The 18603-nt window shown below is 41.0% G+C and overlaps 1 protein-coding gene across 11 annotated transcripts in view; it reads left to right on the plus strand.

Moving 5' to 3' along the window:
* Positions 1–18603, plus strand: part of TEX10 (testis expressed 10) — a 124015-nt gene that overhangs the window by 23898 nt on the left and 81514 nt on the right. For all 11 annotated transcript variants that reach the window (XR_006279129.1, XR_006279130.1, XM_043508529.1 and 8 more), the window contains exons 5-7: positions 2750–2862; positions 5797–6035; positions 8393–8528. Coding sequence is in view for 9 of the 11 variants with exons in the window: in XM_043508529.1 (XP_043364464.1) it covers positions 2750–2862; positions 5797–6035; positions 8393–8528 (488 nt within the window). In the remaining 2 variants the exon portion in view is untranslated. The remainder of the gene's footprint in view (positions 1–2749; positions 2863–5796; positions 6036–8392; positions 8529–18603) is intronic.

Here is an 18603-nt window from a genome sequence, read left to right on the forward strand (position 1 = left end):
CATGTAAATAGTCCTTGAAAAGTGGTGTTTTGGAGAAATGGTGAAGGTGCAGAGAAGAACCACTAAAATGATTAGAGGCAGGGCTGGAAAAATGCCTTCCAGTGAAATTAAAGGAGGTCTATGTATTTTCTCAAAAAGAAGATTGAGGAGATGGTTTGAATAGTGTATAAACACCTTCATGGGCAGAAAATACCAATAAAGGACTCCTTATTATGATGGGGAAAGGCATAACAAGGATTAATTGCTGGAAATTAAAACCAGATACATTATAAGTGGGGCTCGTGACATCATCTGTTGTTAAGGTTGCCTGTTACTTACTGTTAAACCTCTGTTTTCAGTTGCTTATAACATTGCCAATCTGTTTGGCCTTCAATTTTCTATGCTGGATGTCTCTCAAGCTGAATGATTTTTGGAAAATTTTGGCTGAAATGGTTCAATGATTTCTGAGAATGAGACTAGGGCAAATAACATTTTTTCTTCAAGGAGTGTCCCTGTGGGTTCTCCACTTTAGGTGTCTTGACGCCCTGCGCTTGTAATCAGAGATTTGTGGTAGCAGTGGCCGGTTGGGCTGTGCACGCACTGTACCCATCTCGTGCCGCACCGATCAGCAGCGCCCTCTCCTACTTCAGAAAAAAAATTATAGTAGATAATTCTTAGTGGTGATGTGGGCAGAAGTGATCAAGCTTGGAGGTAACCGGCAGAAGAATCTGTGCCAACTAGAGAATGCTTGCCTCCGGAGCTTGGAATGAAACCCAGGATCACACTGCCTCACCATTCCTTTGCTGTGAGCAAATCTCTGAAACCCACTGTCAAAGTGTCCCCATCCCCCTCTAGTGCTGTCCCAATTGAGGATGACAACCTACTATTCCTATTCATTACTCCATTAGCTACAGTGGCAGAGTTCTGTGTAGACCAAAAGGTTCCAACTTGGCTTATGAACCATGAATATGATGCCACTTGATGGACTTTTTTTTTTAAGTTTGCTTTTTAAAAAACTTTGGAAATTACACAGAAATTGCATTAAAAGAACATTTAAAATGCAGATTCAAACACTCAAAAGTTAAGAAATGCCAGAATTAAGGTTGCCTGTACAACCTTAATTTGATCCTCTTGTGTGTATGTATTATGATACAGTCTTTAATTACATGATTATATACTGTTTTCCATAGGCCCCTGCTTCATTCAGTGCACACGATGAATGGTGCTTAATTAATGAGTGGCCATTAATATGTTGTTTTCTTTGTGTTCAGTGTGTGGTCCTAGGTCTGATTTACTGCATACTATACAAACACTACTCTGACAACAGAATTATTAATTTCTTCAAGTGCTTTTCTATGGTGCTCATCATTTATAGCATCCGAGTCTGCACCAACATTAAAGAAATTATTGTCAGAATACCCCTGTGAGGTGAGGTGGTATTATCCCCTTTTTACAGAAGAAGAACTGAGGCACAGGGAAACTGAGAACAAAAGTATCCTTTAATTTTGGGTGCCCAATTTAAGACGTAGGATTGGATTTTTCAGAATATTTAGCATTATATAGCACAGCTCCCATTAACATCAGTTGCATGTGTGAGTGCTCTCCCCTTCCCCACCCCGAGTCAGGCATCCAGAAAATGAGGAACACAATAAGTGATCACCTGTGAACAGTTTAGTTTAAATGACTTGACTAGCATCATATAGGAACTCTCGCACAGGCAGGGATATGATCCAATTCTCTACGGCAGTTTTCATCTGCCTTATCTATGAAACTGTTCTTTCACTTTTGGTAGTCCCTTGTATTCATTCATAGGCAGGAGTCCTACAGACAGATTGCTTCACTACACAACCTTGATTTATCCCCAGGCAGCTCCATTCTGTGCGTTGCATGAGGCAGAAGTGGAAAGGTGTGCAATTAGAAATAAGGTACTAATCTTTAGCTATGAGGGTGATTAACCATTGGAACAAACTACCAAGGGAAATGGTGGATGCTTTTGAAGTCTTCAGATCAAGACTGGATGTAGACACAAGCTATTGGGCTCATGGCAGGGGTAACTGGGAAATTATGTGACCTGTGCTATACATGAGGTTCCTTCTGACCGTAAAGTCTATGCAAGTAATAAAGCCCTGTTTCTTCTCCCTATGTTCAAACACACCCATTGCCTTTTCCTTTCTCTTTTAGTTCACAGTTATCTTCCTGCTACATTTGAGATATTCCCAACATTTCATATATCCCTGGTTATCTCCTCTTTGGTAAACATGAAGGGAGGCATTTTGGCTTTGCAGAGGGCAAGCTCCTTTTCTTGCAAGGCTGCCTTCCTGCTGGCAGCTGTTCTATATGGCCTGGGTGGACTATGAATTAAACAATGGGAAACCTTATTGCGAACTAAGGGGATGTCTACATGCGGAAACTCAGTATGTACTTTCTGTTCATGCCTTTAGTTAATTCAGCTTACATGTTCCTGTGTACCCATTCACTAAGAAAATGTACAGGATCTATTCTGGGTGAAACACTGCCCCCACTCATAAGTGATTATCATTGTCTAGTAAACCATTTTGTTGTCGCAAAAGTCATCATCCCATAAAGAATGTGTATGTGAAAGAGCTTTAAATTAGAAGCTAAAATATTTTTTTCTCCTTCCTATGTGACATCCTGTTGTTTTTTTTTTTTTTTTTTACTAAGCATTAGTTTTTGGTAGACTATTAAATGATTACATTTCACTTCACTTACAAGCATTGTTTTCTGATGTATTATCTGCTTTCCTTAATAGGAGGCATGGCTTCGAATGAATTACCTTGTTGATTTCAAGCATCACTTCATGCGTCATTTTCCTTATTCTTTACAAGAAACAATTAAGCACAAAAAGAGAGATCCATACAAAAGGTATGAGTAAAACAGGTGTCACTTTACGTCTTTTTCTTTCATGAATAAGTGAGACCACATGTATGAATGAGATACACAGCCTGGTATTAATCTTTCAGCATAGCAAAAAAAGGGAAAAAATACTTTGGGTGGGTTTTTTTCTTTGAGATGTGGAGAGGTATTTAGATGGTGGTTATGTTGCTCTTAATTTATATGTTTAAAGAGTCTAAGATAATTTCTCATATGAAACTAGATCTGGATGTTGTTGTTATTTCAGAGAAACTAAAATGCAGAATCTTAGAAGTATAAGTATTCACTTGTATTTATTAGACAATTGGTTCTCAATTTGTGGCCTGCAGGGCACTTGCTGGTGGATTCTCTAGGTGTGTTTGTTCTACTGGTGCTGGATATCCTGTTTCCTGCTGTTAAATTGCATTGAAACACAATGCACAAACATTGAAACACAAAATACATTTATTTTCTGTGTAGTTGTGGTAGGGTGTTGGATGAATGTGAAAGGAAGGTCCATAATATCTCTATTAAGATATGGTCCATGTTTCAAGAAAGTGTGAGAGCCCTGTATTAGATAATGGATCGGTTCATGCATTATATCTTAGTAGTAGTAAACAAAAAATCTGTGATCTGGAGTGTATCTGGGCCCTAAATGGCTGCGTAATGTTATAAGGGAGAGTAAACACATTTCTCTCTCCAAGCCAGGGTTGATCAGAAGCTGTCTCCCCCTATCTGTCCCTTGGCAGCACAACTGAGCCAGTTTGGTGGAAATAATAATCTGTTGCTTGGAAGGGCCTATAGCAGATTGCTTCCCTTCCCCACCCCTAGGCAAATATTGAAGGATTTGTGGCTTTCTGTTAGGCCGTGTATAATAGCATGCCCTCACCTCAAGAGCACCCTATTATGCCAGGGCATGTTCTTGCAAGGGGTCCTCATCTCTGGTACCTCCTTGCAGCTTCTTCTTCAGCTCTGTAATGGAACATCTCTGTCAGTATCTTCCCCTAATTGTCTCTATCTAGGTGCTTTGTGGCCAAATCACATAAAAATGCAATCCCCTTCCAGGGTCAATCTATAAATCCAAACGTCTTCCAACTAATAATTCTTCTGCCCCTCTTGGGCTACACTTTTGTCCCCTACTCCTGAGTGCTGCAGAGCTTCTCCTACGATACTTTCTCCTAGCAGGTTTTTCCCCAGGGCCTCTAGGGGTATGTCTGCACAACATCTTGAACGGAGCCTCCCAGCCCAGGTTGACAGACTTGGGCTAGTGGGGCTTGTGCTAGTGCTCTAAAAATAGCTGTATAGACAATGATTTTAAGTTGTGGCTTGGACTCTGAAGCCCCATGGGGTTTACACTGGTACACTCCTACACTTATAGTTGAAATTCCATTGTAGGCTGTATCTGAATTACGGTTTCTCTGGGCTCCTCAACAGGTGGTGTGTAGCCTACAGGCACAATTTAGCCCTACATCAGGAAATAGTTGTGCTTGAAAGTGTGCATCAGTGGAGTCTACATAAAAACCAGCAAGTGTTGTTAGAATTTCAATTTCTACTTCAGCTCCCCTCAAAAACTGTAAAATACTGAAAATGAACATTAAAGGAATGCATGCTTCATTAATGTCATATATATTCCTTCTTCATAACTCCATGCAAGTTGCACCTCATACCATATCTCTAAACTATGGCCCACCGTACCTCTAAGTATAAGGCTATTTTGTTGGGTCAGTATAGAATCAATAATATATTTAATTAGACAGGTACTCCCCAAATTTCTGGAAGCAGAGCTCCCCTTCAGGAAAATAAGACCTGTCACCCCTCTCCACCCCAAATCTCCACTATGTATAATTAAGGTCCATGCATCTTAATTTACAGATCTTCCATGAATTATACTCTCTTGGCTAGTACTTTTAGCCACTTCTCTCCTTTTGGGAAATGCTGCTGTAGATATTCAGATTATAATACTACTAATATTTTCCTGCATGCTTTGAGCAGTTACATTAAATGTTAACTATTTATCATCATTGGCTTATGAGTTAGCACTCACTGAAATGAATAGGTCAGTTCTCAAATGAGGCAGTTCACACTTGAGAACTGTTGTTTATCTTTGCAAACTCTGGCAAGCATCTTTGAATTGATCACCTTCCACATTTGGAAGGGTTTATTTTTTTGAACCGTACAAACTAAAGACTAATTTTTTGTTTTTAATATAAGCTATTACTCTGAAGGACAAATTAAATCTGTCTGTAAGGCCCCCAACCGAGGTGCCTCACTCTTAAGGAAAGACAGAATTAGACCTAAAGACTTCAAAGCTAATTTGGTCTCAACATGTGTTAGCAAATACCAGAGCTCCATACATGTTCTGTTGGTATAATACATTGATGGAGTATTAAAACGTCTTTATGAAATAAAATAAAATAAAAAGCTATCTTTTTGGGTGGTAGAATGTGTTTAAATATATGGTGTTTGACATATATGGAAGTATATGTAGGCTTTGCTGATTGATAAAATTACTTTTAAAGTTAGCAATTTACAGATTTACCAACTAACATTTTGTACTGCTTTAAAAAAAAAAAAAGTAGTGACATTCACTCTTAGTTATAGCACACTGGAAACTTCTAAACTGTGTTAGGCTAATAATCTCGGGAATGCAGGGGTGAGCATGGAAAGGAGTCATAATTATACTCCTGCCCTTCCTGGGACTTTTGTATAATCTTGTGAGCTCAGTGGAGGTATTGGGTGCTTATCATGTTTAAAAATCAGGTCACTTATTTATGTATTTAACCATAGATTTAAGAGCCTTAGTGAGGCTCCTATTTTTAAAAGTTTTGCTTTAAACCTGTAGTACTTAGAAGAAATTTTTTCTATATTATGATAACTTTGTGAAACATTAATACATTAAAAACGGCATTCATTTTTCATAAATATTGGTATATGTATTTTACTTAGCACCAAGTACTGTATGACATCGTCAAACAGCGTAGACCATCTTTTATTGAATTTAACCCTGTGTGACATTATGGTTTCACTGGCAAGTGCTTCAACACTTCAGATGGATTCTGACTGGCTGGGTATGATAAGAAAGTTTGTGACCGAAACCCTTCAGCATGGTTGCAGATTGAACTGCAAGCAGTTGAACAGATTGCTTGGTGTGACATGGAGGCTAATGCAAATACAACAAAATAAAGGTAAGAGTAGTTAGCAGGTAATTGTCTTTAAAAACCAAATATATCCTATGTACAGGAAATCTTCTGTGTCTCTGATTAACTTCTACAGTCTAAGGTGGATGGGGTGCAAAGTTAAAAATGTCCTAAAATGTTTTGTAGTGTGTACTGTCCACAAAGTAGAAGTATTTCACTGTATACATCCCCTACTTCACAGGGCATTGAGAATGGCTGATTAAAAGAGTTTTGTAAAGCACTTTTAGATTCTTGGATTAAATATACTCTAAAAGTGAAAAGCCGTAGGAGTAGTACATTTGTGTATTTGTACTCATTTTCTCTTACCTTTAAGTAAAAAAAGAAGAGGAAAAAGAGATCACTTTAATGAATAAGGGAATTCATTTACATCTGCATTTTATTGATCACAGTTAATCAGTATTTCTTGAGGCCATTTCAGTGTTCCATTCTGTGTTTAAAATCATTTTCATGGTGCGTGCCTTTGTAGTGATAAGAAGGCCGTCATACTGCTATAATGACATGGAATGATAAGCTTACATTGATGAAAGCCTGTGTTAAGTAACACTTTATTTCCCAGAGTTTCATTAATTTTCCTTTCCAAGAGAGGGCACATCTCCTGTCACTTCTAGGTCCAATGCTGAATGCCTCTCTTTCAGCTGCTTTTTCTTGATTGTGATACCCATGAAATATTGATGGCCCTTATGCTGCTTGGTTTTTGATGGAGGACTTACTCAGGCTATGTCAACACTTAAGGCTTGTCCACACTACTACTTTTGTCACTATAACTTATATCACTCTGGGGCGTGAAAAAAAACATCCCCCTGAAGAACATAATTTATACTGACAGAAGTGCTGGTGGGGACAGCGCTATGTCAGTGGGAGAGTGTCTCCCGCCGACATAGCTGCCGCCGCTTGTGGAGGTAGTTTTATTATGTTGACTGGAGAGTTCTCTCCCTTTGGCATAGAGTGGCTACATGAGGGATTTTACAGAGGTGCACCAGCATCTGTACAGCTGTGCCACTGTAAGTTCGCTAGTGTAGACATGGCCTTAAAATGCTATAGCAGCACACTCCCACTGTAGCACTTCTGTCTTGACGCTACCTGTGCTGACAGGAAGGGTTTTCCTGTCGGTATAGGTAATCCACTGCCCTGAGAGGGGGTACTTAGGTCAATGGAAGAATTCTTTCATCAACTTAGCACTGTCTACACAGAGATTTAGCTTGGCTTAACTGTGTTGCTCGGGGGGTGAATTTTTCATGCCCCTGACCAATGTAGTTAAACTGACCTAACTTTCTAGAGTAGACCAGGCCTCAGAGAGTGGAAGTTTGCACTGAAACTAAAAATGGCAGTTGTCAGGCTCATCCTGATATGATAGCATTGCCCAGTGAAGTGCATTCTACAGATAATGCTCTGCGTTCGGGATCTGAGTTTCACTCTGGATGGTATCAGCAGGGAAGTTTCCATGGGCTGCAGGTGCTGTTATGTAGTGTGGTGTAGAATGAGAGGTGATCTGTGAAATAGCATGAACACTTTACAAATAAATTTGTTAGTCTCTAAGGTGCCACAAGTACTCCTTTTCTTTTCACTTTACCCATTAAAGGCTTTACAGATAAGGACCAAGTTCTAGAAGTAGATCTGGATTCATATAGGGATTCACTTTAGTGTGTGGTGTACCAGGGTTGGGCTGTGTGTGGAACTAGCTGCATCCAGATGGAGCATGTTGTAACAGTGTCTGGATCCAACATGGGTAGGTCTTCTGCATCTGAATGGAAAGGGTGAAATCTGTTGATCCTGGATAATCAAAGATCAAGGAAAGAAGGAATTAATGGCCAATGCAGGTATTTGAATGTCTTTTAACAGTAATGAGTCCAATAGGACCCAGAAACTGAAACCAATTTTACAACTAGAGGGCTGATGCCTTGATTAGAATGTGAGGTGGTAGCTCCAACCTGCTTTTCAAATGCTCTCCCATTCCTAATAGTGACACCTTCTTAGCATTCAAATAGATTATCTGTGATTTTCAGTATTCATTCATTTTCATTCTTGTATTATTTTTCATTGTGAAATTCTTTAATACTTTAAAAACGTATATGTTATGTGGGTTTCAGGTAGTTCCTTATCTAGCATTGTAATTTTAATTGTCTGAGGAATTTCACACTGCGAGCATTATTTCAAGATTTGTCTGTGAAGGCTCGTTGTACATCCTGCAGAAATTGATACCAAAATGCTTTACTCCCAGGATTTGGATTTTACATAGAAATGGGTATTTTAAAATATTTTACTAGCTCCTCAATAGATATTCTTAATGTAATGAGAAGATAAAAAGCACTTCTAAATTTCACATTTTGAATGTTTTTTCTTTCTAGTGGCAACAGAGACTTTGATAAAAGCAGTATATACACTGTACCAGCAGAGGAATCTCCTCTTTCCTGTTCGTATGTTGCTTTTGAAATTTTTTAGCAGGGTTTATCAGAAAGAAGAGTTGAGCACTCAAAGAATCAGGTAAAGATTTTTTCTTTATTTTTAAAATTTTTAACCTTGCAGATTTAATCTCAAAGTTTAGGCCATGAACTTCCACAGTAGAACAAAGCTTGTTGATACAGAATAAAAGCTCATTTGGGGAAAGCTCAGAAGATGTGTCCATTTGCTCCATTTGTCACAATTTCTTCCCCACTGCCAGAATTGTTTTGGATAATTTGGCCAATCTGGGTTCAAATATAATTTATTACCTAATTTCTATTTCCAGTAAATTTAAGCATGTGTAAAATTTTAAATAGTTAATTATCCCAGTTCATTCATTAAGCAGAGGTTTTTAATTTTTTTTTGCCTTGAAATTCCACACATGACTACTTTTTAAAACATTTTAATGTGTGGCAAAGATGGAGATTTGCAGAAATAGATACATTAGAAAATTAGATCATTTACAGTTAGCTTGGTAAAGAATTAAATTGAACTACAATAGAACCTCAGAGTTACGAACGCCTTGGGAGTGGAGGTTGTTTGTAACTCTGAAATGTTTGTAACTGAACAAAATGACATGGTTGTTCTTGTAAAAGTTTACAACTGAACGTTAACTTAATACAGCTTTGAAGAAGAAAATGCTGCTTTTAACCATCTTAATTGAAATGAAACAAACACAGAAACAGTTCTTTCTTAATCAAATCTTTTTTTAAACTATCCCTTTATTTTTTTTTTTTAGTAGTTTACATTTAACACAGTACTGTACCGTATTTCCTTTTTTAAATTTTTTTTTATTTTTGGGGAGTATGGGCTCTGCTGTTGCCTGATTGCATACTTCCAATTATAAATGAGGCGTGTGATCTGTTCGTAGCTCCAGGGTTTTACTGTACGTAAATTGTTGCTGATGTGACATCTAGGATTGCAGTTTTTTCTCCTTTTTTAGTAGGGATAAAATGTGAATTCTGTGAGAGAAACCTCTCTGTACATCCAACATGTTTGGAAATGTGGACACCCATATTGCTTTTGCTCTAGTACCTTCACAGAGCCCCCTTTTATTTCTGAATATTTGGCCCTGAGTATGTAAAAGACAACATCCAATTTCTTTCCTGTATCTATGGTGCAGAAACTTTTTTTAATACACGTCTACATTTCACCAGCTGCTAGCAGTGTTGATTAGTATACTTTGGATATCTTATTCCCAGAAATAATTATTTTTAATGTTCAGCCTTTTTATATTATCACAATTGTGTGATTCCATCACAGCCCAGTTAACAGCTATGGAGTTTTACAGATTTGCTCTTGGTTCTTATTTAAAAAGTAATGGAACTTTGTACAGATTGTAAGAATTTTGGGGTAGGGACTGTCTTTTTGTAATGTGTGCGCGTAACCTTGCACAATGGGGGCCCTGATCCCTGTTGGGGTCCTCTAGGCACTACTGTAATAGAAATAATATAATAATGATAAAATTTGTAGTAATAACTTGCTCTAGCTCAATAGTGATTGAGCACTGTGCCTTTACTCATTCTATCTGTGGATACTGAGATGGTCGAGTAAGACAAAATATGGGACTTTATATTCTGTGCCTCATGTAAAGCAAAGAAGTCAGAAACAGATGAATGTGCCCTGTTTTCTGGGATACTTAAGGAAAGGTCGCCCCCTGAGAAGATGCTCTGTCTCCAATTTACTTACTATATCTATCAAAACCAAAAAGTTACTGCTTATACAGAAGGGACTTAAACTGATTTTCCAGGATTTGTGTCCCTCTGGTTCTTGGCTGATTCCAAAGATCCCATTTAAATCTGGGAGATCTTTGATCCAAACTACTTGGATCAGATTTGCATGGTTCCTCGTCTTCTGAGACTTTAGGCACTTTAGCTAGTGCCTTCAAGAGGAGAGAGTAGGAGTGCTCAGGCTAAGGGGTGTCAAATAACTAGTCTGTTGTGTGTTCTCGGGCAGACTGTTGTCTCAGTTCGTGAGACCTACAGGAACTGCGCTCTTGGTAACAGAATGCTCCTCAGATATGGAGGGGAAGAGGATTGTTCCTGACAATTTATCTACAATTCTACTTGTTGGTTCTATCCAGTCTCTGATCCTCCACTCAAATAGGAATACAGTGCCTCTTCTGCAATGACTTCATCATGATCCCTTCTTAGAAGAGTCATGTGTTCTCTGTAGTAAGCCTGATGCACATTCTCTGGCAAGTACTCTGGTTGCAGCAGTCCGGAAATAATACATCCTTTTTCAATCAGGCAAACTGAAAAGTGATGTATTATAGAATTAAATATGAAAATATACAATATACTCAATATGGGTTCTGTGTTATTAAATTAAATTTTAATTATGCTTGCATTTTCAATATGTCGCAGATTTTTATATTGATGTATAATTACTTTGTAGCACTGGTATTTCTTTAGGGGATATCTGAGGATTTAGGCTTCCAAGGAGGTGGTTTGAGATTGTGGAGTATGCACATTAGTTGGATGCCTTTGCTCTGTATATTGAAATGGATTATCTGGATGTCTCTACTATTCCAGGAAATAATTGATAGTTTACATAGCAAAAGTTTTGTTTCATAGTAAGCCGTCCCTTGCTGTGAGTTGGAACTTCTTCAAGTGGTCTCTGCACGTTCCCACTCCTGGGATGTGCCAGTAATGCAGCTCTGCTCTCATAGCAATGCCTGTTGGAGTGCTCTCGCATCTCCTCTTGGCCCTTCTTTTACTGCTACTGAATATTCTGAAGGTGAGGCTATGAGAGGGATTGTGATGTTTCAGCCACCTCAGTTCTTTCTGTCAGTGGTTGCAGACAGACCAGAAACCTCACTAGTTTCCTCTAATCAGGATCTTTGAATCAAGACTCTCACATTGTTAGCTAGCTTTCAGTTGGTGTCAGATTAGTCTTTTAAATTTTGTCTTTTTAAAAGTTATTTACTTCTTTATTTAGTTCATTTTAGTCCATTCCCAACCTGCAGCACTGATCTGTGCATCTTCAAGGAAGAAGGTGTTTGCCTTGGGGAAGGATATTCTCTGTTTCTCTGAACCATATGCAACACCTTGACCCGAAGGACTCATAAGGAGCATCAAAACTGGCTCCAAGCTTGCCTTCTCCATGATGCCTTTGCAACCAAGTCCTCTGATTTAGAATCCTTAGGATCTGTAAGTACAGATAGGTCTCCTTCAGGGACTAAAGAGCAGCATAAGACCCCTTCCAAGATCTCCGCTACCAGGGTAGAATCTAATATCCTGGTGCTGAAGGATTTGCAACCATTGGAGTTGGCTGTCTAACAAGACGAGCCGTCTCAGATGTTGACCTCCATTAACAGAGCCAGTCTTCAGAAATGTAATCCTTTGTATCAGACACCTCTGGTTCCAAGCAAAGAAATGGCACAAATATCGACCTCTGTTAGCAGAGCCAATCTGTGCCATGGGACCCCTCAGATTCCATAGCCTCTATTCCAAGTGCATCTTTGTGACGGGTTAGATCACAGAAACCCTCTGGGCGTTGCAAACTGATGTGCCAAGACTACTTCTGCTCCTGCTTTCCTGCCCTGTCAGCTTAGGACTTCAGTGCCCTGCCTGGTTTGAGCCAGACCTGCTAGCCTGCTGCAAACCCAGACCCAGGTCTGAACCACATCCCCTAACAGCTGTAGGCTTAACTGAAAGCAGCTTACAGAAAAAGAAAAGGAGTACTTGTGGCACCTTAGAGACTAACAAATTTATTAGAGCATAAGCTTTCGTGAGCTACAGCTCACTTCATCGGATGCATTTGGTGGAAAAAACAGAGGAGAGATTTATATACCCACACAGAGAACATGAAACAATGGATTTATCATACACACTGTAAGGAGAGTGATCACTTAAGATAAGCCATCACCAGCAGCAGGGGGGGAAAGGAGGAAAACCTTTCATGGTAACAAGCAAGGTAGGCTAATTCCAGCAGTTAAGAATATCAGAGGAACAGTGGAGGGTGGGGTGGGGGGGGAAATACCATGGGGAAATAGTTTTACTTTGTGTAATGACTCATCTATTCCCAGTCTCTATTCAAGCCTAAGTCCTTGCTTACAGACAGCCCCCCAATCTGAAGCAAATACTCACCAGCAACCACACACCACACAACAGAACCACTAACCCAGGAACCTATCCTTGCAACAAAGCCCGTTGCCAATTCTGTCCACATATCTATTCAGGGGACACCATCATAGGGCCTAATCACATCAGCCATACTATCAGAGGCTCGTTCACCTGCGCATCTACCAATGTGATATATGCCATCATGTGCCAGCAATGCCCCTCTGCCATGTACATTGGCCAAACTGGACAGTCTCTACGTAAAAGAATGAATGGACACAAATCAGACGTCAAGAATTATAAAATTCAAAAACCAGTTGGAGAACACTTCAATCTCTCTGGTCATTCGATTACAGACCTAAGAGTGGCTATCCTTCAACAAAAAAGCTTCAAAAACAGACTCCAACGAGAGACTGCTGAATTGGAATTAATTTGCAAACTGGATACAATTAATTTAGGCTTGAATAGAGACTGGGAATGGATGAGTCATTACACAAAGTAAAACTATTTCCCCATGGTATTTCTCCCCCCCACCCCACCCTCCACTGTTTCTCTGATATTCTTGTTAACTGCTGGAATTAGCCTACCTTGCTTATCACCATGAAAGGTTTTCCTCCTTTTCCCCCCACTGCTGCTGGTGATGGCTTATCTTAAGTGATCACTCTCCTTACAGTGTGTATGATAAACCCATTGTTTCATGTTCTCTGTGTGTGTATATAAATCTCTCCTCTGTTTTTTCCACCAAATGCATCCGATGAAGTGAGCTGTAGCTCGCGAAAGCTTATGCTCTAATAAATTTGTTAGTCTCTAAGGTGCCACAAGTACTCCTTTTCTTTTTGCGAATACAGACTAACACGGCTGCTACTCTGAAACCTATCAGCTTACAGAAGTGTTCCTCTCTTGAACACTCAGATGCCCAACTCCCAATGGAGTCCAAACCCTAAATAAATCCAATGTAAATTGCAAAAGAGCCACAGTAATACGTCAGCAGCCCCCCATCCGCTCCCACTCCTAGTGCCTTCTGCCCACAGGCAGCCCCGCCGATCAGCGCCTCACCCTCCCTTCCCGCACCTTCCAATCAGTGGTTTCATGGCGTGCAGGAGGGCAAGGGGAAGGGGCGAGGGCACGGCAGGCTATGGGGAGGGGTGGGAAGGGGTGAAGTGGGGGCAGAGGCAGGGGGTGTGGCAGAGCCAGGGGTTGAGCAGTGATCACTCCCTGGCACATTGGAAAGTTGGCACTTGTAGTTCAACCCCAGAGTTGGTACCTATACAGGTTGGCCACTGCTGACATAGGTAACTGAAGACTTCAGTTGTAGATGAGATTTTCTCTAGGGCTATCCAGACATACACTTATTTGCAACCAGGCACAATTCAAAATGCCTGACATTTTGTTTGAGAGCAGGAGCGGACAACCGGTTCTTATCAGATGTTTTTCTGTTCAACTGGATAATAGGTCTTCTTTATGCCTTTCCTTTCCCCCATTTCCTTCAGTTCAGAATCCAGAAAAAATAGACAGGCTTAAGTGTCAATAACTTTGATTTGCAACAGAATAGGTGAGACAACAACAACTTCAAGATTTTCTTCATCTATCTAAAGGGACCTCTTGGTTTTTCCCAGTAACCGCTTACCCAGCAGAATGGTCTGATTTATCACTCAAACATGTGCTGTCTGCATTTGACAGCATGGCCATCGAACTCTGACAGACATTAAAAAGCCTTGCTTTCTTGAAATTCAGCATGTCCCAATAAATTCTAGGAAACAGTCACCACCCTTCTGTGACTTCAAATGGAAGAGATTTTTAATCTAGGACAATAATAACATAGTTCCAGAAACATCTTTTATTTACTCCGTACTTGAATACCTACTTCAGTTAAAGTTATTGGGACTTTATATTGTCTGTGAACGTCCGCTTAAACATTTTGGTGCATCATGCATTAATTGATAGGACAGTATTCACACATGATATAGTTAAGAGGTTCATAAAGGGATTAGTAAATGTTTATCCTCCAGTCTGAGTAATCTCTGATATGGGATCTCAACCTAGTACTTACTCAGTTTGTGACCCCCCCCCCCCTTTGAACCTATGAGGGAATGTTCCTTATTTCACCTTTCTGTCAAAACAGCCTTCATTATACTAATCACATCTTCTAGAATAATAAGCAAATTACAGGACCCAGGGCTGACCAACTGTTTACTGTCACCCACAATGACAAAGCAGTCTTCCATCTCATCCTAAATTCCTTCCCAAAGTGGTAAGAGTTCTGCCTCATCAGTCCATTAGCTAACTGGTATTCTTTAATAAACGTGCTAACAATGAACTTGCATACATCATTTAATAAAACATACATTCAGCCTTTCTCTCTTTAGGGGTAGATCTGGTAATGATGACAGTGTTTCGGATCTATGGGGTAGATTGGGGTAGACTCTGAAGCACAGTTCTGTGGCCTGGATGTGGTTCTGCAGCGAATTCAGAAACTGTAGAATGATCATATACACGTGACCCTCCATATGGCTGAATGGGATGGATAGGTTCCAGAAGCAGAGGTTTGAGGTGCCTCTCAGAGATCAGGGGACCTGTTGAGTGAACTTCATGCTCCTACTCAGGTAGCATTGAGTTTGAGCCTGAGATGTACATGAGTAATTCAAATAATTCTTTCCAGTGTACATCATCTTACATTGTTTATAATACATTTCACTTGCCATTGTGCTGCCCTTTCACGTAGATTTAAGACCCTCTGAAGTTCCTCTCATTCTTTTCTCCTCTTGACTAACCTCAGTAATTTTGTAACCTCACTCTGTCATCCTTTCCTTTTCTCTTCCCCTCCTTATCCACTTGTTCTAACATCTCTTTTGACACCTTGCTCTTTGACAATGATGTCTCGCTCTTTCACAGTGTTTTTTATTATCCGAAGAGAGCAGGTCTGCAGTAGGTATCTCAACATCTGTAGCTTCACCACAATGCTCCTTTGCTCTTTAAATGTTCTATTTTTCTCCCTGGTAGTTCAGAAGACTCAGTCTCGCACAATCTGTCCAAATCTGTAGTCTTTTGCATCTGATGCACATAAATATAATTCTTCTTTGCCTATTTCTCTTCAGAGTTTTCTTAGCTCTTCTCATTTCCATCTTACTTTTTACATGCCATATATTGTTCCTTGGGCTGCATTTCTGTTTTCTGGAAGATATATGTTTTGCTCAAATAAGCTCCTATATCTTACCATTAAACCATTTTTATTGTCTTTGGTGTTTTTTTTTTTTTTTTAATTTCTGAGTGTCACTTGTGGAATACATTCTGAGTCTGATATTAATTTCCTCTCATTTTAGGGCCTCCCTTAACTAATTTCCCCATTTTAAAAAATAATCCCCTCTTTAAAGTTTGGAATACTACGTGAAATTTTTTTTTTAGATATAGAGAAAAAGAACTGAGTGCCTTGAGGACCATGCTCCCTGTTATACCCTTAGGTCTAAACTTTTGAAGCCAATCAGAAGCACTCACACATAAGGCTACGTTTTAGTCACAGGTATTTTTAGTAAAAGTCATGGACACATCACGGATAGTAAACAAAAATTCATAGACCTGTGACTTGTCCATGACTTTTACTAAAAAATACCCCTGACTAAAATGGGGGAGTGTGGGGAGAGAGACTCGGAGGGCACAGCAGGTGCTGGGGAGGGAGGGCTCGGGGGGAAGTCACGGCCTGGGGGGCACCATGGGTGCTGAGGGGGGCGGGGCGGGTGCTTGGGGTACGAGTTGCGGCTCAGGGGGGCGCCGTGGGTGTTGGGGAGGGAGGTGTGGCCCGGGGAAGCACCATGGGTGCTGGGGAAGGAGGCGCGGGTGCTGGGGGGGGTGGGGTGGGCGTAGTGGCCTGGGGGAGCATAGGTACAAGGGGGCGGGCTTGGTGGGGCTGGGGCAGGCTCCTTACCCAGTTCTTGGGAAGCGGTGGTCCCAGCTCCCAGCTCTATTCCCTAGCTCTGATTCCACTCTGCCCCAAGCCCGGTTTCTGTAGCTCCCATTGGCTGGGAACTGGAGCCAATGGGAGCTGCAGGGGCAGTGTCTGGCTGCCGGCAGAGACAGCAGGTAGAGCTAGAGGAGCTGAGGGAGAGGAACAACCCCCCCCCCCACCGATAAGAAGTAGCCCAAGCCCTGAGCCCCCCTGCACCACACCTTGTGGCAGGGGGGCCCTGAGACTCAACCTGGGGGCTGCTTGAGCTGCTCAAGCAGCTCCTGGGCCGGCCACACGGGGCTGCTGCAGAAGTCTGAGGTCACGGAAAGTCACGGAATCCGTGACAAACACGGAGCCTTACTCATGCAGCCTCAAAGGTCACACTTTCACTCTCCAGCACAGGGGAGGGCAAACTACGGCCCATGTGCCAGTTCCAGCCCATCAGGGCTTTCAATCCGGCCCACGGGGATTGCGAGCCCCGTGGTGCAGCGGGACTAAGGCAGGCTCCCTGCCTGCCCTGGCCCTGCGCCGCTCCTGGAAGCGGCCGGCACCACGACCCTGCAGCCTTTGACGGGGGAGCAGAGTGCTCTGTGCACTGCCCTTGCCTGCAGGCACTGCCCCCCGCAGCTCCCATTGGCTGGGAACCACCCCACGCCCAGGAACCACTGCCAGACATGCTTCACGCCACTGCCACCCCGGAGCTGCTCGAGGTAAGCAGGGGCTGGAGCCCATATCCTGCACCCCAACCACTTGCCCTGAGCCCCTTAACCCCCTGTCATGAGCTCCCTGCTGCACCCCAACCCCCTGCCCTGAGCCCTTTCCTGCACCCTGCACCCCTCCTGCACCCCAACCCTTGCCCTGAGCCCCGTCCTGCACACCACACCTCCTCCCACACACTGCACTCTCTCCTGCATCCCATCCCGCTTCCCCAGCACTACATTAATGGCCCTGCATACAATTTCCCCACCCAGATGTGGCCCTCGGGCCAAAAAGTTTGCCCACCCGTGCTCCAGAATACTGGATAAGCAGTAGCCTGGACATGCTCAATCTTTGAGTGTAAATCTGTAGAAGCAATATACTTTAAGAACTGTGTTTACTGTTCAGTACCCTGTAATGAACTTTTTCTTTTCCTTGGATGGAGAGATACAGGAGACATATCTGTAACTGTTTAAATACATTGTTGGAAACACAAATAGACTATGTATTTAGTCATAAAAGATAACAATGCAAGATTAAAACCTTCATGATAAAGTAAGGGAAGTACATGAATTCATGGAAGTTCATTACATAATTGATTCAAAAATATCCTTTAAATAATGGAAATATTGGGAGGATTGAATAATGCAACACGCTTGTTTGTAAATATATACTTGGCTAAATATAATCCAACTGCTGTGCTTTCTGAAAGGGAGAATAATGCCTCTCTAATCAGTTAAAGTTCTTTAGAAAAAATATAGATGAAGGAGATGTGAGGGACATAATTTTTTTTTTTTTTAAAAAAACTTTTTATAAGGTCTCTGATAAAAACAAACAAAAAACCTTGCTCATAATTAGGAATATAAACCATGAGATAAAAGAGAAAATCCTGTGGATTAAAGAGTAGGGATGGTTATACGAAATATCAATCTAGGGTGAAGCAGCAATGGAAAAGGCAAATAGGATGGGTAAGAAACTAAAGGAACATGACATTGTATTGAACTCCCTTCTTTGAAGCATTTTGTCCAGTTTCCTTTTCTCTTAAAAAAAAATAATCTGAGATTAAAAAGATAAAGACAGTGAAGATGTGATTAAATATGATATGAGCCCCCCCAAAAAAATTTTAGTTTGGAAAGTGAAGAGTTACAGGAGACTTTTGGTATTCAGTGTTAAGGATATAGTGAACCCTGAATTGTTTGTGCTTTTCCTCTGACCCATAATATGTTGGGTCACTAAAGGATATTAATAGATGGTAAATTTAGAGCAAACAAAAGGAAATGCTTTTTCACCAGCATATAGTCAACTTGTGAAATTGAGTTCTGAAGGAGGTTGTTAGGTTACATGCTGCATAAACTGTTGGGGCTGTGAGAGAAGTGCGTGTATGATGATTTACTACGTACCAACACAATCAGACTCC

This window comes from Dermochelys coriacea, chromosome 2 (genome assembly GCF_009764565.3).
Source record: "Dermochelys coriacea isolate rDerCor1 chromosome 2, rDerCor1.pri.v4, whole genome shotgun sequence".
In the NCBI taxonomy this organism is placed as follows: domain Eukaryota; kingdom Metazoa; phylum Chordata; order Testudines; family Dermochelyidae; genus Dermochelys; species Dermochelys coriacea.